This window comes from Homarus americanus, unplaced genomic scaffold (genome assembly GCF_018991925.1).
Source record: "Homarus americanus isolate GMGI-L3 unplaced genomic scaffold, GMGI_Hamer_2.0 scaffold30535, whole genome shotgun sequence".
Classification (NCBI taxonomy): domain Eukaryota; kingdom Metazoa; phylum Arthropoda; class Malacostraca; order Decapoda; family Nephropidae; genus Homarus; species Homarus americanus.
In genome coordinates this window covers 10,128,904-10,153,325 of record NW_024732440.1, presented here as the reverse complement: position 1 = coordinate 10,153,325, position 24,422 = coordinate 10,128,904, and the positions used below count along the sequence as shown (strand labels likewise).

Below are 24,422 nucleotides of genomic sequence, written 5' to 3'. Positions count from 1 at the left end.
TTTTTGGATCCAAACCTCCCGCCATCTCTCCCGCCATCCGCCATGTTGTGTAAGCGGCGCGAGTAGGTTGTGCAGTGTATGTCTTTGTTGTGTTATCAGTGACGTCATATGACGTAGCGGACTGTGATTGGGCAAACCATCCTTACCTCCCTCCCCGTTAGCTGTGATTGGTTTAATGTACTATGACGTGCCCTGCCGCAGGAGCGTTCAAGCCCCTTGACCTACCCGCGTCAGTTACACCCCTCCCGGCTACACCGTGTATATCGGTATCCATTGTTCCATAAGAATGGCTTCCACCGGACCACCACCACCACCATAAAGAAACCTTGCATTACCTGGACCCAGCCGCCCTAAGCCAAAGAAGACATGACGTTCCTTAAGCTACGAAATCAAATATAAGATCATACAAGAGTTGGAGAAAGGAACAAGACAGGTTGATCTCGCGCGCCAGCATGGTGTTAATGAATCAACTATCAGGACAATTAAGAAGGATGCAGCCAAGATAAAGGAGCACATGAACATCACAAAGTCTACAGGTGCTTCTATGATCAAGTATTTCCACAACCAGGTGCTTCTCAAGACGGAAAAATTACTTGTGAGCTACTTGGTTCGTCAGGAGCGACGGAACATGACGGTGGACACGAGCTCAGTTAAGGAGTACGCACGTGAACTGTATGTTGCAGTGTCACGAAAGATGGGAATTACAGAGCCCAAACCCTTTAATGCTTCCTCTGGGTGGTTACAGAGGTTTAAGATGAGGAACAAGATCACCAATATCAACATTGGTGGTGAAGAAGCTAGTGCTGACTGTGTTGCGGCTAGGGAATTTCCTCCGTTTTTACGTGAGATTATGGAGGAAGGACAGTACACCAACGACCAGGTGTTTAACATGGACGAATCTGGTCTTTTTTGGAAAAAGCTACCTTCCAAGACCTTTGTTGTGAAGAATGCCAGCAAGTGTCGGGGCCGGAAGTTGCAGAAGGAGCGCATCACCGTCCTGTTTACCACCAATGCCTCCGATGCCTGTAAGCTCAAGTTATCGGTGATCCACACAGCACGCAAACCGCACGCCTACAAGAGCATGGACATGACCAAGCTAAATGTCCACTGGCTGACCGCACGTAAGGAGTGGATGTTCTCTACTCTGTCCCTCTCCTGGTTTGATGACTGTTTCGTTCCCGATGTGAAGCAATTCTGTGAGCAACAGAATGTTCCATTCAAGATTTTGTTGCTGCTTGACAACGCACCAGGACACTCGCCCCTACTGTTAGATCGTCACCCCAACATAAAAGTGGTCTTCCTTCCTCCCAACACTACGTCTATAATACAGCCCATGGGCCAAGAATTGATCTGTAATGTAAAAGCTGCATTCTCTGCCAAGAAATTCAAGCTCCTGAACGACTACACCAACACCAAGGAAGAGTTGTGTAACCTGAGTGACACCAACACCGATAGCAAGAGCGAAGACGACGAGGATCAACAGTTGGCAGAGCAAGAAGTACTTGTGAGACAATTTTGGAGAACATTCAACGTCAAGAAAGCTTTGAACTTCTTGGTGGAGGCATGGGATCAGCTGTCTGTAGCAACTGTTCGTCACGCATGGAGACATGTGTTGCAAGGTATTCCGGGTGTTAGGCAGAGTAAATCTGTGGCTGGTGAGGTTCAGACTGTTGCAGTAGCAGTGGACCTTGCCATAGAAGCTGCGCAGAGTGTTACAGCTGCAGGCTTCTCCGAGACCACCAACAACGACATCCTGGAGGTGATAAGGGATACTGATGTGACTACCAACGAGATGGTAGATGATGATGACGTCAGTGAAGAGGCAGGTGGTGCGTCATCCCAAGAAGAACGCCAGTTATCCCATAGTAATGTAAGGGGTGCCATCGAGTGTATTGAGAAAGTCAAGCTCCTCCTTTCCGACGACCCTGACGCTAACAGGTATGAAATCTTCACTACCCAGCTGTTGCAGACTATGGAGCCCTACATCAAGGTTTATCACGACAACATAAACACCAGCCGTCAGCAAAGCATAACAGAGTTCTTCGCCCGCAACCCACCACAGCCAGCCCAAGCCAGTGATAGTGACAGAGGCAGAGACAGTGATGATGACTTTGAGGGATTTGTCAGGGAGGCACTAGTAAGTGTGGATGACACCGATGAAGACTCACCTGAGGGCCAGTAGCCTGCCCTCTGCCTCGGAACCAGCCTCCATTCCCCTACGCAGACCCATCTCTTCTACTAACGTAAGTGTTAACCCCAACCTTGTTTTTTTCTAACCTAACCTTCAGTATCTTATTCTCTTATTGATTGTTCCCTTCTATATTATGTGTGTGTGAATACCATCATAAAGTTTTGGGGTCGGCCCGGTCTCTATTTCAATTAATCCCATATGTTATGTTGTTCACTTTACACGGGCCGCCGTGGGTTCAATTAACCGCGTAAAGTGAGGGTTCATTGTAGTGTATTATGCTTCTGCATATTCCCTGGTTTATTCATTAATTAGTTGTCTTAGTGCATAAGTAGTCAAATTGAGCCATCGTGTATCACTCAAAGGTAATAAATAATGTTGTTAGGAATGTACAGTATCTCCACATCAAATACTATACAGTATGATATAGTGATCCTGTTATAACTAATTTGTTGACAGCTCTCTCCAGGAATGTATTCTCAGCAAATACCTTCCAATACAGCTTATCCTTTTACAGGTAGTTCTGCTATAACGCGATAATTGTGTTCTTGTAAAATATCGTGTTATAGAAAATCGCGTAATAGAAATAACAGGGCTTATGGAGAAAATAGGGTTAGGTGCAGATTACTCGAAATCGAAAAAATTTAGTAGTTAGCCTAACACAAAGGATAGCACAGTCTAAATAAATGTTACATTCATATCTAATAATGAAATCATACAGTAAATGTAATACTTTACCTTGACAAAATATGAATGTAACTTGATGGGGGAGAAGGGTGATTTTGAGGTTGATAACATCGAGCTTCTCTTCAAGTGTTATATCCTTTCTTTTACGATCATCACCGGGAATTCTATCACCAGAACGCTTCTTGGAGATATTCTTCTTTACCATATTCACAGTTAATGCCACAAAATTGGAGAAATAGTAAGCAAAAATCGCATTATAGCAAACAAGCGTTCGCGTTATACAAATATCGTTCCTAATTCACAAATCGCGTTAGAGCAAATTCGCGTTATCAAAACACGCGTTATAGCAGAACTCACTGTATTCTCAAGTCAAGTTACAGATTCTATATATTTTTTCTATAAGTGAAGATATTATATTAATTATGATGACTCATACACCATAAAAGGCTGATCATATGAGAATACAGTACAATACTGAATCAATAAATAAACCTGGAAAATGGGGCAATGCCCAGTCCCCCCGCCACCCCAAACCTGTTTACATACACAGTGTCTTAGCTCTCATTAGACCTACAGCACATCTGATTAGAACATTGTACAGTATTCAGTCAGTAAGTCTAGTTCTTTTCATTAGTAATTTTTTTTAAATTTTACTTATTTCTTAAAATAATTTTACCCATTCCTTAAGGCCCTCAAGTATTCCCGTTAAAGACAATATGTAATCTTCATATAAAAGTTCACATAAATGAATGTAGGTAGTGCGGTGCGATGCAATGATACGATATATATGAAGGCAAGACTCAGACTGAGACACGTGCTGCGTGACACCCATGCACAGACGTTCAACCGCACATCAAAAACACAAACCATCCGGGCTGATGCTGGATTTTCTAGGCTTTTAAATAATATTTCTGGTGAATAGAGCGGCAAGAAGGTGAAACATACTGCAAAAATGTCCTGATTACTGTATCATTCATCTTAAATACTGTTTTATCCAGTGCTGTAAACAGACCAAACATTCTAATGACAGCTGAAAGAAAAGAGATATCACCAGACACCTCATTCCAATTAAATAGGCAAGAACTATTAAATTAATTAGGGTTTACTACTTACAGTATAATTAGTCCTTATCTAAATTTATAAAAATTAAAACTCAAGGATGTAAAATAACTTACAGGTCCATGCTGTTGACAGTAGAGTTAGGACATATTATTTCTGTCTTTACATGGCATGGCTTGTGGCATTTGAAACCACAGTCACGGCACACATAACCTTGTTTGCCAAATCTCCTTCCTAATGTCTTGTGACACACTTCACATGGTGTTGTGCTGTAGGCCAAGAAGTTCGTGAAATTACTTGTGTATCTATGTTTACTAACTGTCCCAAACAAACAAACATTTATTTTTTATAGTGTCTAATACTGTATAGCTAGAAATTTAATGATTTAATCATGACAAGCATTAATTTTAAATCTAAAAATGCAATAGCTATCAGTAATAATCTTATAAGAAATTTCCAGGAGTGTGAATATCAGCATAAAGTTGTAAATACCTGGACATGTGCTTGGCAAGGAAGGTGTGCTCCCCAAAGATGTGAAGCTTTAAGCCTTTCTTCCTCCACTTACTCTTCTGCTGTAGCGCCAAAGGAATCAAGTAATGTCTAAGGGAAAATAAAAGTATTTTAACAATTAACCAATAATTAAAATAAACAACATATTGTACAGTATTCACATCATGAGGACATGAAATAATTTGAACAGGAGGAATGCATCCTCTGGTTGCTGAATGAAAAGCCTATCTTAAGTTTAAAATCTAATTATTAAAAGTATTTAATATATCCTTATAAATATAAATTCTATATTCACTGTACCACCCAGATATTTTCTATATCCATATTCCATAGTGATTTAAGTTCACTACAATAATTTACTGGGATGGATTAAAAAGGAAAGGTACTTTTTAACTTCTTCAACTTATCACTCACTTAAAGACACCATTCTCACTGGTCTCAATAATGAGTGTGGACGCTTCATTAACATATGTCCGGGTGGAAGAACTGCTGATAGCAGACGCATCACTCAGGGACGATCTTGTGGACCCTCCGTCACCTCCTACATTGGCTGGTACTGATAGTAGCCCTGATGAACACCAACATGTTATTAATTATTGTCAGGTTTGGAAAGTATTGCATTCTTCTAGTTTAAAGAAAACATAATTAATACTAATTAACTCTCTATGTTGAAGTTCTTAGCACAGGCTAACTTATCATATCATATACGGTATCACAGTTCTCATTGATCTACAAAAAATACCGGTATTAAAAACCTTTTCGATATTTCACACTTAATATAATACCCGGTAATCTACTTCAACCTCCTATTGTTTACAACGATGCATGACGCATCACGCACCACCAGCTGTATTAGCTAGACGGTACACGTGTTTTTCGAATCGTTTTCAGTTAAAAAACTGTTACATCACACGTATATTTTACCTAAACTGCGCCTGAATGAATATATTCTCGGAAATAAATAGTGGTTTTGCTGAAATGTGATGTTTTTTAATGTAAAATAGGATAAAATACATGACGAAAACAAAAGATTTTACCTAACCTTCCGATGTTCAAGAGAAGTTACTCGTTTTTTTAATAGTTTTTGGTTAAAATATTGTTATATTACAGTGGTATTCTATTCATACTGTGCTTGATATAATGCATTCACGGAAATGTAATAATTTTGCTGAAATGACGTCCGTATTACAATGGAAAGTGGGATAAAATCGTGACGAAAGCAATGACTTTTGCTTTCTTTCGTTCAAAAGATGTTACCGTAATCGCTTTTCGAATGGTTTTCAGTTAAAAAACTTTTGTATGACGATAATATTCTATCTTAATTGACTTGAATAAATACTACGATACCATATTTCTGAATATTTTCATAAAAATCCATCAAAATCATTTTCCTTGTCATCGTCTGCAGCACCAAACAACTTCTCCCAGTCCTCTCCTTGAACAGGGCTAGAGGGTACGTGTTTTTCGAATCGTTTTCAGTTAAAAAACTATTACATCACGCGTATATTTTACCTAAACTGCGCCTGAATGAATATATTCTCGGAAATAAATAGTAGTTTTGCTGAAACGTGATGTATTTCAATGTAAAATAGGATAAAATACATGACAAAAACAAAAGACTTTACCTAAGCTTCTGTTCTTGAGATGTTACTCGTTTTTTTAATAGTTTTCGGTTAAAATTCTGTTATATTACAATGGTATTCTATTCATACTGTGCTTGATATAATGCATTCACGGAAATGTAATATTTTTGCTGAAATACGTGCGTATTACAATGGAAAGTGGGATAAAATCGTGACGAAAGCAATGACTTTCGCTTTCTTTCGTTCGAAAGATGTTACCGTAATCGCTTTTCGAATGGTTTAGTTAAAAAACTGTTGTATTACAATAATATTCCCTCCTAATTGACTTGAATAAATACTTGAATGGAAATATACAATATTTTTGTTGAAATTTCCCGCGTTTCAGTGTAAAGTGTCGTAATAATAAATGGTAAACAATTTGCCTTCGGCATTTGTGTTTCATGCACGGTGAGCTTCAGTTTATAGGACGTACAGCGTTTTTAGTGAAGGTTTTGTTGTTCCATTACCCTCAAAAACGTGGGTCGAACTATAAACGAGGAATATCGTAAATTAACGATTTCTTGGTCAAAAAATCAGGGTCGACCTATAAACGAGGGGGGGTTATAGACGAGTATATACGGTATGTCATCACAAAAATTGTGACCAAGTCCCAGGTTGCTAATTTGACTTTCTGCCTCATTTACACACAATTGCAGGGTCTCAATTGTTTCTCTTACTATACAACACAACATACATACTCTTGATTTTTTTTTCATTTTTGCATTTCTTTATGGTTCTTTATTACTATAGGTATTATTTTTATTATTATTATCATTATCATTATTAATATTATTACATTATCGCCCCCCAGGCCCCGATGTGGGTCAGTGACCTGTGCCCGGGTGGGCTAATCCCCGTAAAAAAAAATAACAAATAAAAAAAATTAGGGGTTCGGGATTGACGGAATCTGAAAGTTGGTTAATCGAGGTTTTACTGTGTATATATATATATATATATATATATATATATATATATATATATATATATATATATATATATATATATATATATATATATATATATATATATATATATATATATATATATATATATATATATATATATATATATATATATATATATATATATATATATATATATATATATATATATATATATATATATATATATATATATATATATATATTATATATATATATATATATATATACATACATACATACAGTGGTCCCTCGGTTAAAGAACAGTTCGGTTAACGAATTACCTTCCATAAGAATCTTCAATTCGATTAACGAAATCCTTATGACAACATGTTTTATCTTGCGCATCAGCTGATAGGGTAGTCCGCCAATACAGTAATCGGTTCTAGGTTTACATTCGTTTCCATTGGAGCAAATATCAAGAAGGCTGTGCTCTTTAATATTTTTGCAAGTTTTATATTAAAATAATTAGTCATTTTAACATTTAATTAACATACAGCTCCTCCCCAACTTACGACCTGCCTCAGTCGTACCAAAATTTTGTCAAATTACGTATTTTCGAGTCCCAATGTCAGTACACAGATTTGGGTCTCTAACCCCGTCGTAAGTCAGGGAGGAGCTGTAATTGAAAATATATGCAGTACAGGGAACTAGTTTTTGGTATATATATATATATATATATATAAGGCTATGTTATATATACACAAGCCATCAGCCGCGGTCCCCCTGCCAAAGAACACTGTTAACGAATTCTTGCCTTCCATAAGAATCTTCAATTCGATTAACGAAATCCTTATGACAACATGTTTTATCTTTATGATCAGCTGATAGGGTAGTCCGCCAATACAGTAATCGTGTTCTAGGTTTACATTCGTTTCATTAAGTAAAATATCAAGAAGGCTGTGTTTTAATATTTTTGCAAGTTTTATATTAAATAATTTAGTCATTTTAACATTTATTCAGCCTCCTCAACTTCACACCGCCTCAGTCGTGGTAATTCAAAAATTTTGTCAAATTACGTATTTTCTGAGTCCCAATGTCAGTACACAGATTTGGGTCTCTAACCCCGTCGTAAGTCAGGGAGGAGCTGTAATTGAAAATATATGCAGTACAGGGAACTAGTTTTTGGTGCACCCATCAGCCACTTCACTCACCCACCAAAGCATCTGTAACTCTCTGTACAGTGGAGGAAACAACTTGCTTGTGGGTCTCTTGAACACAGAGTATTTTTTACGTTTTTACATTACAATTATTGGTCATTCTGAAATTTATTTAACATATTGATAATAAATAGCGCAGTGCAGTGTTGATTTAAATAAAATAATCTATAATTACAGCTAGTGAACTTAAAATTTTAGTGGTGAAATTACTGTATTGAATCCATGAGGGGTCCTAAGAAATCTAGAAAGGCAATTTCAATTCAAGTGAAATAGGAAATTATTAAGAAACATGAAGAAGGCATTAGAACAAATGTACTAAGTAAAGAATATAGCATGTCGGCATCAACTGTGTCTACAATTCTTGCGCAGAAAGAAAAATTTAAAGAAGTAAAAGTAAAAGATAAATCTACCAGTGTTAAAAGGTAGATCATTAATTGCAGAAACAGAGAGGTTACTTCTTACTTGGATTAAAGAAAAACAAATGAAAAGAGATTCCATTTCTACTGAATTTATTTGTGAAAGAGCCAGGGAAATATATGAACATTTGAAGGAAGATCAACCTAGTTCTTCTGAAACTGTGTTTGAAGAGTTTAGGGCCAGCAAGGGCTGGTTCGATAAATTTAAGAAAAGAAGTGACATTTATAGTGTTGTTAGGCATGGTGAAGCTGCCAGTGCAGATAAAGAAGGAGCAGCAAAATTTGTAGTGGAGTTCAAGGAACTGGTGGATGAAGAGAATTATCTTCCACAGCAAGTTTTTAATGTGGATGAAACTGGGCTGTTCTGGAAGAAAATGTCCAAAAGGACATTCATCACCAGAGATGAAGCTTCTTTACCGGGGCATAAACCCATGAAGGACCGTCTCACTCTATTGCTTGGTGCCAATGTTTCAGGGGATTTCCGACTGAAGCCTATGCTTGTCTACCACTCTGAGAACCCCAGGGTGTTCAAGCAACAAAAGGTGGTAAGAGGACAACTTGGAGTTTATTGGAAGTCAAACCGTAATGGCATGGGTAACGAGACATCTCTTCAATGAATGGGCTGTTGAGGTGTTTTGCCCTTCTGTGAAGAGTTACCTCACCACAAATAAACTTCCTTTAAAGGCTCTTCTCCTTCTGGATAATGCCACTGGTCATGAACCTGAAATTGCCAGCACTTTGGAGGCGCAATTTGACTTTGTCAAAGTTTTGTTTTTGCCTCCCAACACTACATCAATTATGCAGCCAATGGACCAAAATGTAATCAGCAACTTCAAGAAGCTGTACATGAAGAAAATGTTCAGAAGATGTCATCAGCCAACTTCCACTGATCCTGATCCATCACTGGCACAGTTTTGGAAGACACAATACAACATCCTGGAGGCTGTAAAATTGATCGTGTCAGCATGGCAAGAAGTCTCCATTTGATCCCTGAATTCTGCATGGAAAGCACTGTGGCCAACAGCAGTCCATGATTTTGAGGGATTTGAGGAAGAAACGGAGTTGGATTGTGTCCATTGGTCAGTCAATGGGGCTCGAAGTGGAAGAGGATGATGTTGAAGAGCTTGTGATGTCTCATGAGCAGGAACTTACTCCTGAAGACTTGAAACAACTGGATGAGATGCTAGAAACAGACAGTGGTGAGGAGGAAAAGTAAAGTGATGACCATATGTCTTCTTCAGACTTAAAAGATGTTGTTCACCACTGGAGATGTTCAGGAAACTGGCTTCAAGGCACCCTGATGTGGAAACAACAGAACCGATTTTGTGTACTGTGGAGGACAAAGTGGTCTCCTTCTTCAAGAACCAGCTATAATGATCAGAAGGAGAAATGACCCACAATGAAAATTTGAAAATTTCTTCTCTAAAAGGCAGCGGGAGAAAGATGCTTCCCCTCAGCCTTCCTCTTCAAAAAGGAGAGAGGATTTTCCTGTTGGAGAACCTGTCAGTTCAGAGGTTCCTGACATTATTATGGAAGGTGACTCGCCTTCCAAGAAGCAGTAAAATGCTTCTCCTCCACTCCCACTTCCTTCTCTTCTCCCTTCTCCTCCACCCCCACTTCTAATTCCCATCATCATCATCATCATCAACCAGGAACCTTCTACATACACACCTCAAAGTAAGTGTACTTTACTGCATTTTTTTTTTACTTTGTATGCAATTTTTGGAAAGCTGGAACCAATTACCCAATATCCCATTGAAACAATGGATTCAGTTTATGAAATTTTTGGTTAACGAACGACTGTGGAACGAATTGTGTTCGTTAACCGAGGGACCACTGTACTTCCATTAATTATTATCCAACCAGAATAAATACTGTACTGTATAAATAATTACAGTAGATGTTCTACTGAAGTACAGTATTTATATAAACTTGGCTTTTCACCAGAGTTGTAAAACGTACCGGACTTTGTTACTTAAAGTAAAAGTATTCTTACAGTGGTAAAAAAGTATGTAATTTACAAAGTACTCAAGTACTGAAAGCAAAAAGTAACAACAAGATTATTAATCGTTTTAAATATTAAAATAAATCCACAGTAAATTATAAAATACTAGTTTACTAAAGATAAACATAAAAGACACATAGCAATACACATGTTTATTTACAAATCTTTCTATTGAGGTTAATCAATAACTGATTATCAAAATTATGGCTGTCCAATCGGGATCTTTTAGGCCTAGATATAAGTCCAATATGCCTAAACAGGCACTCACAAGCAGCAGACGTGAAGAAACGCTTGTGATTGATTAACTTCCAAGTTTTTTAAATGGATATTTAAAACACTATTATTTGGGGCATGTAACGAGTAATGATTTTTGTTTTCTCAGTTGTAGTGGAGTAAAAGTATTAGAATACCATACTGAAAATTTTAAGTATATACTTTTTAAAATGTAAATACCCAAATATGTTACTTGATCACAGTACTCAAATGAATTGACTTCATTAATTTATATCTCTGCTTTTCACCATACAGTACATGAAAATGCAATGCTCTAAACATCACAGATAATAAAGGATACATTATACGTCAAAATTTAAAAGAATAAAGGGAAAACTCCTGGATTGTAGAATATAATGTAATGAGATGAATATTATAGACAAGAAAAAGAATAACTATTCTAACTCCCTGGACAGTGGTGTTTTTTTTTTAATTGCTTACTGCTCTGTTGCAGGATATATTTTTTTGTTTCAAGAAGTTTGAAAAAATATACTTAAACACATTGTAAACTACAAGTTTGCTTTTGGATGGATGAGAAGATGTCTCCCTCACCTCCCACCCATATTTCACATAAGACATAAACTTGATTTAGAAAAATTTGAGTTAAATCCACAAGTCCTTAATTCTTTTGTAACAGAAGTTCTTGAAAAACAGATCTAAGTAAGCATGTGGTGATGATGACGACAATGATGAGAACAAAACCATACAGGACTTTTTTATGATTATCTATTTCAAAGGATATAAAACAAGTTGCCATGACCAAACAATGACAATTTAAACATGGTCAATCTTATGTCAATCCAATGAAATATATATGACTACGGTAGTTGTTGTCACAAAAGTCATTATGAGCAACTGTGAGCTACTTGGTTTAATCATGAGTATCTTCATGATGAACACCTGGGGATATAGTATTATGAGTATCTATTAAGTTACCTGTTTTTTTATGAGTCACTTGGAGTCAATATGTACACCTGTGTGGAAATAAATGCCATACTTTTAACCCTTCCCTTAACATACACTTTATTTAGTGTTAACCTAGAATTTGTATTAAGTTTTCAGTTTTAGAGTCCTTAAAATTATGGACACAACACTCTCCTTTGGGGTAGGTGAGGTCTTTTCAAAGATTCCATGAACCAGTACTATGCAAGTCAGTGCCGATTTAGAAGCATAACAATAAAATCATCATTACTAATATCTGCCATGGGAGTCTGAATCACTTGCACACTGGTGAGTCACCATGGAACTAACTGCAATCTGCACCTCAGAAACTTCAAGTGAACCATCAGCAAAGCAAGAAACTAACCTACACCAGAAAAAATAAAATAAAAATAAGGAACAGTGTAATCTTCCTAAATCATAATTATATTATTATTATTTTTGTTTGCAATTGGTAATTATGTACTGTACTATAACCATAATCAATCATACAGTATTTGATCCTAGATCCTCAAGAGGCAGGTTGAGGAGTCCCTTTATGGATAGTTTGGCAGATATGTAAATCTTAAACATTTTTGCAAAAAATATACTGTAAAAGTTGTAAGGTTTTTGGTATTATAACCCTATTATACTTCTTGGAATTGGAAGTTAATATTCTTCATGATTTCAAGCTCTAGAATCACAGAAAATGCATTACAAATTTGCTTTTAAAAACTTACATGAAATGAATTAGTAGTATTGTATTGTACTGTACTGTAACTGAAAACAAGTGAAATTGGATGAGTGGTTTTTTTTTCAAGTACATTATGAACAGCTATCTAATCTTTAATTATCATGCAATATGTTGAAGGAGGATTGCAGTGATCAAGACTCTAATTAGACTTCCAGTTCTTTGCAGCACCAGTGGAGTCATGTCCCCCTTACTTGAGGTCAACAGAATATGGGGAAAGGTTATCCTTGTACAGTATCCAAGGATTAATAGATTACCCAGGCTGACAGTGAAAGGCCTCATCTGATGGACTCAAGGACCTCTTGCTAGTTGCTCAGTATTGCAGAAGCAGCTTGGTTGAGGGTGAAAGAAAATATGTAGCTGGTCAATGTGATTATTGATGAAAAAAACCCAGATTAGATACTATACCAGTAACAAATTTAATTATGTGTCTTGGTATTTTCTGTCTGTATCATAATAGTGGTGCTGAGATCCACCCACTGTCATTTTGATTATACCCTATAATGTGGATATTTATAATGTGGCCTCTTAGTAGTCTGTGGTGTGAATGAATGCTTGGATCTTCCTTATGAAATTATGAAGTATCTTTACTTTGTTATACTGTGTACTCAATATAAAGACACCGATGATTACCCTCCTTTACTGCCCTGAAACCTTCAACCTTTCTTGCTTCCTCTATGCTCAAAGAGGACAAAGATAAGGGGGAGGAGGAGGGGTAACAGCAAGAGTAGGAAAGATGGAGAAATTTGAATTAAAAAAAGAGGGAGGATTATCACTCAAAAACCTGTAACACAATACAGTTATTCAATTACAGATGCTACCACTGCTGTCACTGTTAATGCCACCATGAAAAAAAAAATATTTATCTATTTTGCTAAACTGGTAAGACAAAAATTGGTTAGTGGAAAGTAATTATTCATGCATCAAGCAACAAGTGCTACAAACAAGGTACATAGAGTGACAAGCCACACTAGTCCCAAAACTGCCTAATACTGCACAAATATTCCAAGCCATAAAAGAAGAAAAGAAACTCACCGTGCAACAACATCCAAGGCAGAAGAGTGGCAGTAGAGGTTAATGGAAGAAATTAAGATTGAAAGAAGAGGAAGGAAGGAAAACCAAATATATGACACATTAAAATATATACTGTAATGTACAAACAACTTCACACAAGTTTACAAATTATATAAATTGCATCATTTAAGTACAAGACACACTGTATACAAAAACATAAGGAAGATGTGTAGACAAATCATTCCCTTGAAACGTGAATCTTTTCCTTATCAGAACATAAAATAAATGTTAAACTATGTATTGTACTGTAAGACTGGAAGACTGTCATTGAAAAATTCTAGGTTATAGCCTACAGACTTAGGAGCAGTATAACACCACTCATGTGCTGAATAAGTAAAAATGGATTCATCTGAAATTCTCATTTTATAACCAATTCAGGACAATGAAACTTGTGTACTGCACTGCACTGCACTGCACTGCACTGCACTGCACTGTACTGTACTGTACTGTACCCATCCAGTCAATGAGTTGATAATCATGACTAACCTTGACATTCATGGGGAGCACTAATAAGGAATTAATAGTACTGCATTTCCCCTTTGCAACTACAGGTACTCCTTAAAAGGAAATCTGGGAGCAAAGGTAACTCTTAACAGTAAGAACCTCAATGATTCTTAGGCACCACAGTAGCCCCACATGACCCAGCCTTTCTTTCTTCATCAAGGTCATATGGGATTTCTAATAACAAACATCAATTCAGCTGAAGGTAAGGTTAAACCCATTGGAGGAAGGAAGGAACTCTAAGTCTTCTTGATTTACCTTGATTATGACATGGGATTTCCAGGAACAATCCATCAATTACAACCTTATGTCTCGCCAAAGTGACCCTTGTGTTTAATGCTAAGTGGAAGGAAAGGAGGGAAAGGCAGGAAATACCTCCAAACCTACTGTGACCAACATCCCAGAAGGGAGATAACTAAAAAAAAATACAATAAAGTATCAGAGGCTGACCTTATACTCTACTTCCTATCACTCAAACAGTTTGTTTGCATTATTTCTTACTAGAGGACCCACTCCTGAAAGTCATATCCATTGGCAAGGTACCCCTGAGCAAAAGTGGACATCTGGGACATTTCTCTCATAAGTTAATTTCTCAGTGATGCCCCAAGAGAAGTTGAACCCATCAAACATAGCCTTGTTACGCAAGACAGATATTTTCCTTGAAACTAATTAGAATCTCTGTGCATATATTACTGAACTGCTCTAAAAGTTTAACACTAAACGAGAGAGGAGGTACTAACATCTTAAACAATTGGTTGAATTAAGGCTTCTTACTGGATATCCAATAAGAATGATAACAAACAAAGGAACAATGGGTTGTGTAGGCTACTGTGGCATCTAAAACTCATTCCAGCTTCCTGCCTTAAAAGGTGACTTTTACTTCCAAATCTCCATTTTCTAAGGCCTGAAAAATTCATCCCTTTTAAAATGTCTATCAATTTATTCAATAATTCATGAAAATATCAATGAACTGAATTCTATTTTTATGTATCAATGAAAGAAGGAGTGTAGTCAGTATTAAACTGACAATAACCAACTTTTCTTAGTCAACAGCTAATGAAACTAGTGCACTTTATTTAAATTTTCTATTCACTTTACAGATACATATTTGAGGTGTTGATCTGATATCACTAAGCACTGATTAGCCATGGAAGGATTGACCTGGGATCACTACGCACTACTTACGTTGAGCATGTAACAAGTAGAGGTAGTGGGCGGGGGCTGGTAGGTCGTGGCGGGAGGGTAAACAGAAGAGCCACAATGTTAGTACAAGCAAAAGGATAAATGAAAGCCCAAACTGTTACTTTAGGTTAAAAATTATGAAAATACCTTAAGTTATTAGTTAATGGTGAAAAGTAACAAAGACAAAGATAATAGTTCTATACCATGTAAAATGTCACTCATCAGAAGATACAGTATATGTATATAAAAGATATTAAAGAAAATTAATTTAAGGTTGATGAGAAACCAGCAATAATCAAAGTTTAGTCTCATACAAAAGGTCTGCAGAAAAATATTTTGTGTTAGGTGTACTGTATTTGTACAGGTGCTCCTTTACTTAAGAATGTTCAACTTACAAACTTTCAGAGATACAAACATCATCATTGAGGGGGGTTACCTGCCAGAACAGGTGTTTAATATGGATGAGACTGGATTATTTTGAAGAAAATTCGAGATAGAACAAACATTACCTAAAAGGAGAAGAGTGAGCCAGGTTTTAAGGCTGTATTAAAGGGTATAGCTGTACTAAATATCCATAACCTTTCATTTTTTACAATATGTTTGGTATCTATAAGAGTAAAGTTGGACTTACAAACAATTGGACTTATAAACAAGCCTCAAGAACGTAACTCGTTCGTAAGTGGAGGAGCACCTGTACTATATAATGGAGAAATGATTTACTGAACAGCTATGACATATACTGTATTATATGTTTACTGGAAGAAGAAATCCTAAGTGTTTATTAAAAAATGCAGTACTACTACAGTATATAACAATAGCTAATTAAATAATACCCTGTATGTACAAAAAAAAATCACTGAAATATATATAAAAAAGATATTAGCAATATGTTATAGATACTAAAATATAAATAATACAAATTACCTAAACAATAAAAAACCCATAATTTGTACCCCTCAAATTTGATATCATTCATAATTTGTAATTTTTTGCTGTTATGAAAGTTATTTTACAAAATTTTGAAATATGAAACATTTCAAAATAATATGATATATACTGTATAAGGTTTTAATTTTTTTTTTTTTAATATTTGGTGAAGATTTGGATTATAATAGACATTTACGAATATATATGACGCCCAGGGTCAGTTCATGTTGGTCAGTCGTGGAGTGCACATCTACGGTCTACCGCCCAGTGTTTGAGCCATTATATAAGATACCCCTGGACCAAGCACCTCAAAAGGAACCTCTAAAGAGAAACCTGTCAAGTCAAGAGCCAGATACAAAAGCTTAAACATCCAAGATAATGTTTAAATTTCGATTGGGGCAGATAACTGACCAGTACTGTTGTTTATTTTTATCCCTCTCGGGAGAAGGTGTCTCTCATATTTCGTAAAATTTTATAATTTAAAAAGGTTAGAGCCCCTATTATTTCAAATTATGGGGGTTCTACTGTAATGGGTAAAGGAACTGTTAAATACCAATGATTATAAGACTTGTCTCAGCAGACATAAATGTTAAACTGTTGGGTTACATATATGACAAGTTATGTAAACACGAACTTGAAGATATTATGTCCATACATATACAGTACCTGTATTGTGAAAATGTAGAGCAGTTTAAAAAGTCATAAAGTACATAACTGGATTTAGTTCATGTATAAAATAATGACTGCTGATACTGTCATTTAATCCAACAGACAAATCTATTTCATATAACCAAATTATCAGTAATATACAAAAAACAGGAAATTATGTACAGGTTGTCCAAATAGTATTCATAACCATTAAAACAGTAACAAGTGCTACAGAAAAGTTCAGGTGATAAACAAAGGAGAATAAATCAATAGATATGTTATTTCCATAAATTAGAGAGAATATATCATTATTGCAGATGGTTATTGAAAGGAAAAAATCATATCAAGAGAGAGGACCATACAATATACTCATATCAACTACGGTCTGTGCTTATCTTTAGAATGAAACAAGCGCAATTCAGATACAATACTTACATAAGTACAAATTATATCACAGTACTGTACAAGACTTACTTTTTACCCATTGAGAATTACCAAGTAATTTACCAAAACCTGATTCTTTAACTACTATAACTATGGTACAAGTGTACACTGCATAATGTGTGGTAAACTCAGAGCCTACATTCCATGACTTATTGAACCCCATGACCTGTTGGGTTATGTGTAATGGTCAGCATACAAATATAATCAGTACTCTTGTATAAAGGAGGAAACTGGATTACATACAAGATAAATCTTAAAAGAAAAAAAAACATGAGATGATGATTTGTGCTTATTTCATCTTGAACTTACAATGAAACAATAAGTAAATGAAACTTTCAGTGATAACTTGTTTTATAATTATACAAATGCAACACACAGTACAGTACAAAACAACAAAACAGCATTTAACATCTATACCACAGTTAGAAAAAATAAAAGTGTTAGAACCACACTGTGATGACTCATAATTATAACCAATGAAAACACAGTTACAGCTATAACTACAAAAAACACACATATAACAACCACAATATCTACAATGATAGCAACAACAACAACAGCTTCTATATGAACAATTACAACCACTACATCCACCAGTAGGGTTATTTATGCAACAACACCACCAACACAACCTCTACATCTAAAATTCATACAACTTTATAGCTTGTAACCTGAGCACTCAGGGGGGGGTGGCAAAGTCACTTTTGCTCACTGCCTAATTAGTGTCATGAACCCTACAGTACAATTCATTATTTCAAGACTTGTTTTATTTTAAGAATCTTTCACAAAATATTGCCAGTATAAGCAGAAAAAAAAACTGTTCTCATAATTGCATTCATAACCTGTCAAACCTAATAATTTTTCACCTGATTCATATTCCTATTTTCAGTTAATTCAAATCAACATAGCCAGATGTGATTGGTGTTTATTGGTGGATGCTCTCATAAATGATTCTACGTGAAATTGTTCATCATGCCAGAGACGTGCATTTACTTCCTGTACTGCGATAATTTGTGAGGCAATTTTTTTCACAATCAAACTACAATATCAATAACATTAAAGATTATTGGACACTCTTTTGTTTTTGTTATTGAAAATATTATTTGTATTGGAAGATTACAATGAAATAATAACTACTTATAAATTATTTTACACAAACTAAATCTGCTAAATTTTATAAATCAATAACTGATGCAACATTCCAGAAATCCCTTTATATAACCAAGCCTGTAGCTAGATGGGTCATATAAAGTGGTCACTGGGTCAGGAGCTGAAGACCCAGAAGACCCTAGTCTGATGATTAGCCCATCCCTCCTCTTTGCAACTATTGTTACTTAAAAAAGGGAGAACCATCACCACTCAAAGCAGGAGATCTGCTAAGCCAAGTTGTATCACAAGATTCTACATGTAGTGGCTGTTAGTTGACAGGGCCTGCCATGTTGGATTTCAGGTGCCAAACCCATTTATTTCCTTCTAACTATCCTTTACCTATAAGGAGAATAAATATATTTGAGCCACTAAGCTATAGGCTCAGATCATAAATGGTTTTTCAAGATCAATCCACCATTCACAAATTATTGCCTCTCTTAGGTGACTTGTACAGTACAACTAAAGTCAGCTAGACAATGAGAGGATGTAGTATACTCCACAAACTGTACCTTCCCTAAGAGAAATCCTTCAAGGTTACATAATTTTTTTTTTAAAGTTTGGGACCAAACACCTTTGTTCACAGAGTACCATCTGTGAACCCTTAACTTTACTATGAGCAACAAAAGCTAACTTAATTATAATCCTCTTACAATGTCTTCAAAATACTTCCGTCTTAAATAAAAGAGAAGTTAGCTCTTTGTAAAACAAATAACTCCTCTCAAGCAAAGTTCAAAAGACTAATCTTTAGTGTTCCCGTAGGCCAAACCACTGAAATACCTGGCTAAAAAAATGTAGACTTCATCCAGTGGCCTAAGAAACCTACCATAGCAAGAATGCAGATGGATTTTGTCTCTTGCTGTGAAATTATGCTCCCCTCTTGACAAAGCTTCACCATAAACAGTTCTGATGTACTGGCAGCCATTTTGGACTTGGGAATGGGTTGTTAGCAAATTGAACAACCTTTGCAAAATAAGATAAAATAAAGGCCAAGAACTAACCTGACTAAAATAATAATTCTGACAGCTGTGTGACTGAACCTTAACCCTTTCAGCGCATGGCTCAACTTTATTCAATTTTATATTTTCCTTTGCCGCGTAAATCGACTTTAGTCCACATTCGTAAAAAAAACTTTCTGTTAATGCGTAACTAGACTACAGTACTTCAGGGTTTGAATTATGCGCCAGCCCAGTAGATGCTGCCACCTAGCGACGACTGGGGCAAGCTGAAGCTCCTGCCATTAAAACACACACGCACGTATTATTAAACAAAATCTTCCCTTGAAGAGGGTGTTTCAACCCGAGTTTTAAACTACGTAAATGAGTCCTGAGGGACACCGCAGTACAGTACTTAATGGGGTGGTGTGGCGGTAAAATGAACTAATTCCAATATTATAAATTAATTTTATTGGAGTTAGTTAATCTTAGCGCCACACCATCCCATTAAGTACAGTACTGCGGTGTCCCTCAGGACTCATTTAGTTTAAAACTCGGGTTGAAACACGACAATAAAGCTTCAAGGAGTCAACATTGCTGCTCTGTGTTTTGCCCAGTTCCCCAATTTTATGACTAATAACTGTTTATATTATATATATAATGTTAGTATTTATTCTATAGATTCAATACTAACACTTGGAGAGTGATAATCATTAAATTAGAAGGGAAATGAAGGTAATTTGGGAAGTGAAATTATTTCTTGCATATGCCATGATGGAAAATTATGTGTCATTGTTTATTCATATTTTCATTTTAGAGAATAATGGTATATAGTGATATTTTAAAAGTTTAAGAGTGTGCTATATGAAATATGTATTGGAAAGCAGTAGTGCATAATGAATAGAGGAGAAAGGAAACATAATATAAGAGGAAATAGAGCGACACACATCACCAGTGAGCCAAACATGGCATATTGAGACGAGTTTTCCAATACTTCCTGTTTTTCTTTACCTTTCAGAAATGTCTGGAATATATGAGTGAGTAAGAGTGTTAAATGTGACAGAAAATCAAGTTTTTATAAATATATATGAATTTATTCTTTACCAAAGGTGATTTACTTCCTTGTCTTACAATCAACTTCATCTTTGTAATCTTAATTAATAGTGTATTGTGTTCTAGACCAATACATAACAAGTGCAACAGAATAACAAGTCTATTCTGATCTTTTAATTCATTTACCCACTAACATTCTTGTCTGTGCACAAGTGATTTTTGCATTTGCCCTTAAGATATAGGGTTTCAATATACAGCTCCTCCCCGACTTACGACAGGGTTAGGAACCCAAATCCAGGTTGTAAGTTGAAATGGTCGTAAGTCGAAAATGCTTAAATAATACATAGAAAATCTAAAATGGGTGTCTCTTTTTCTTCTTAGGACCACAAAACTCTCACTTTTAAGCTTGCCAGCCATTTTAAAGTGAATTACAAAATTTTTTTTTGTCTGTGTACTGACGTTGGGACTCGGAAATACTACGTAATTTGACAAAATTTTGGTACGACTGAGGCGGTCGTATGTCCGGGTGGTCGTAAGTCGAGTAGGTCATAAGTCGGGGAGGAGCTGTATATGTGAATAATGGTCAGTAAGATAAAATTATGTGACTTCAATGGGAGATAAACTATTTATCGTAGCAGTTTACACTATCTGACATATTTACTTATGATATTGCCCATTATTATGAACACAGAAAAAAAAAGCATTTTCCCCACAAAATTGTAAATATGGATTCCTCATGCTTTTTTCCAAAAAAAAAAAAGTGGTTAAAACGTTAATGTAAGCATTTTAATTTTTAGTGACTTTTCGCACTTATTGGGAATAATGCCGAAATTGGCTGAAGCGGTGAAAGGGTTAAAGAGATAGAACTAGACAGAAGCATCAATAGTAAGTGAGCAGTGGTTGAAAATTGTATGGGATCCAGCACCTGAAATCCAATATGACAGACCCTGTCAACTGACATGTGCAGTGTGTAAAGCTAATGTAACATCATGGCTCAGCAAACCTTCTCTTATTTTAAGGGTAATGGTTGCAACAGGGAGGGAAGGACTTGTTAACAGATTGGTTTCCAGTCACTAAGGTTTAAGGTCTTCTAGGTCTCCAACCTGCAGGCCTAGTGACTGCTTTACCTGAGGGTAGGATCAAAGCTTATGTTGTGGTAAAGCATTAATACAGTTCCACTATCTTATTATCAACACAAGATTCAGTTAAGTTTAACATAAAACATTTTTTGTTTGTAGAAAATTCTGTGAGGATGGAATAACTTCTTTTTAAAATATATGAAGTTTATCTAATTCTCGCTTCAAGTATCATTACATGAAAACTGTATATCGGGTACTTATTCCTTTGCATTATTTGTATATTAATGAGGCAACCTTTTTGATCATGTTTAAACAACCCTATTTCTTGTACAGGTATTTAAAACTAATAAACAATAACAGTAAGAAGAGTCTTCACTTGTAAAACTGTTTGCAAAATTACGGTTACACTTACAATCCACATGAGATGCGATCTATTAAAATTTACACAACATTAAACAAGACAACAAGCTTATCACAGAACTATAACTCCAGTACTTAAGTATTGTGAGAAGACATATATCTAACTACTATAACAACTACTTTGGTTTCAGTATCTTTCAAGTGCTGGGATTCTTTTGGAGCTGAAGGTGTGTAGGGATGCTTTGATGTTGGTGCTTGGATATATGTAGAGATGGAGGTTTTAAGGATACTTGGGGTATGTGATAGGATTACTTTGAGGCGAGAGGTGCGTAGGGATGCTTTGAGACAACACCTATGACATTTGTTGATCTAGAAACATTCACATTTCTCTGGGGAACATGAAGTGTCTTGGATGTACTTAAGAACTAGAGGGTTTTTAGTACCATGAGAAGTGTCAATGGAATTGCAATATTTTAAACTACTAATATATATATATATATATATATATATATATATATATATATATATATATATATATATCAGTAGAAAATGCTAGGGTAAGCAAATGACGCTTTCTTACTTGTAAAGTCACGAGATCTAAAAGAATTCTTTAGTAGATCACATACAGTCTGTGATCTAAAGAATTCTTTAAGATCTCGTGACTTTACAAGTAAAAATCATTTTCACCCACATTTCTATATATATATATATATATATATATATATATATATATATATATATATATATATATATATATATATATATATATATATATATATATATATATATATATATATATATATATATATGTATATATATATATATATATATATATATATATATATATATATATATATATATATATATATATATATATATATATATATATATATATATATATACATATACCTGTATATATATATATATATCTTAGTACAGTAGTTAAAATATTGCAATTCCATTGACACTTCTCATGGTACTAAAAACCCTCTAGTTCTTAAGTGCTAACCAGACAAATTTCTCAAACCCGGAAAAATCCCCCATCACCGAAAATATTTCCCGTTACTGGAAATACTTTCCGAGTGTCTAAACTATGCATCTTGCACAGACAAACACTAGCTCATATTCTCAGAATGTTTCTGTGTGTTGGGGAGTTTTTCAAGTGTCTAAACTACTGGAGTCTGCAAAAGCAGTTCTAATTAGTGAGAAACTCCATTTGTTAACTAAAATAATCCAGAATACAGTACAGGGAAGCTTATCTAAAACTTTGGTGAAATAAATATATTGAAAAACTAAAAATCTTTATGATATGGTCGTGAATGAAGCTGTGTGTTACAGCAAAGACTGGTATTTTCCACTCCCATGGAGCTGTGGGGGATTAGTGGGTCTCGTGTATCTGACCTGACCTGACACAATGTTAGGTGGAGGTAGGGTGGGGTATTAATGGTCTCATAGTGCTGACCGTCTGATACAATGTCAGGTCACCCATTGTTGGATGGGGAATTAGTGGGTCTGAGGACCTGAAGATGTCTTGAATAAACATGAAAGCTAAAATACAGTACAGTATAGTCTGGGTTTACGCGGTTAATTAAACCCATGGAGGTCCGCGTATAAAGCGAAACGCGTAAATAAAATAACAGAACCTATGGGATTAATTGAAATAGAGACTGGGCCGACCGCCAGACTACCCTCTTTTTGGCTATCGCCGACACAATACTGTACATTGTAGTAAAAATAACATCCCAATTTTATGATGCTATGCACACACAATTAATATTCAAGAGAAATATCAATAATATTAGGTTTTTTAACACATATGTTAGTAGAAGAGATGGCTGGGCACACGGGGATGGGGGGTTGGTTCTGAGGCAGAGGGCAGATTATTGGCCCTCACCTGTATCTCTATCCACCACCGAGGCTAGCAGGGCCTCCTCGTCGAACCCCTCGAAGTCCATATCCTCACTAGCACTGACTTGGGCTGGCTATGGTGGTTGGCGGGTGAAGAACTCGGTGATGCTTTGTTGACGGTTAGCATCGATGTGGTCGTGATACTGCTGAACATAGAGCTCTCCAGGCATTTCAACAGATGGTTATTCGACACTTCGTAGCGATGATTACCTGACTCTTTGGCAAGGATGAACTTCATTCTCTCAGCTAACTCGATGACCTTCTTCACATCAGCATGTGTTAGTTTCTGCTCTTGTTCTTCTGTAACACCTGGCTGCTCAATGAAGTCATCATCTTCCAACATCTCGTCTGCAGTCACCTCAGGTTGCCTGATTACCTCCAGGATGTCCTCGTTGGTGGTCTCGGAGAAGCCTGCAGCTCTAACACTTTGTGCAGCCTCTCTTGCATTCTCCAATGCCACAGCAACAGACTGAGCCTCGCCAGCCACCGCTTACCTCTGCCTCCCACCTTGGGCCAGGTAGTTCAGGGCTTTTCAGGGGTGGTGGGGGTCCAGCGGAAGCCATTGTGTAGAAAGAAAAAACAAAACCGATTCCTGGGCACAAGTGAGTATACGCAGGGACAGTGAGACTGGCGAG

The 24,422-nt window shown here is 36.0% G+C and overlaps 1 protein-coding gene across 2 annotated transcripts in view; it reads right to left on the bottom strand.

The window, feature by feature from the left end:
- Positions 1-24,422, bottom strand: part of LOC121868805 — a 213,782-nt gene that overhangs the window by 24,059 nt on the left and 165,301 nt on the right. For both annotated transcript variants that reach the window (XM_042369754.1, XM_042369756.1), the window contains exons 15-18: positions 15,291-15,326; positions 4,859-5,012; positions 4,427-4,534; positions 4,051-4,203 (exon numbers count right to left, since the gene is read on the bottom strand). In XM_042369754.1, coding sequence (XP_042225688.1) covers positions 4,051-4,203; positions 4,427-4,534; positions 4,859-5,012; positions 15,291-15,326 — 451 coding nt within the window. The remainder of the gene's footprint in view (positions 1-4,050; positions 4,204-4,426; positions 4,535-4,858; positions 5,013-15,290; positions 15,327-24,422) is intronic.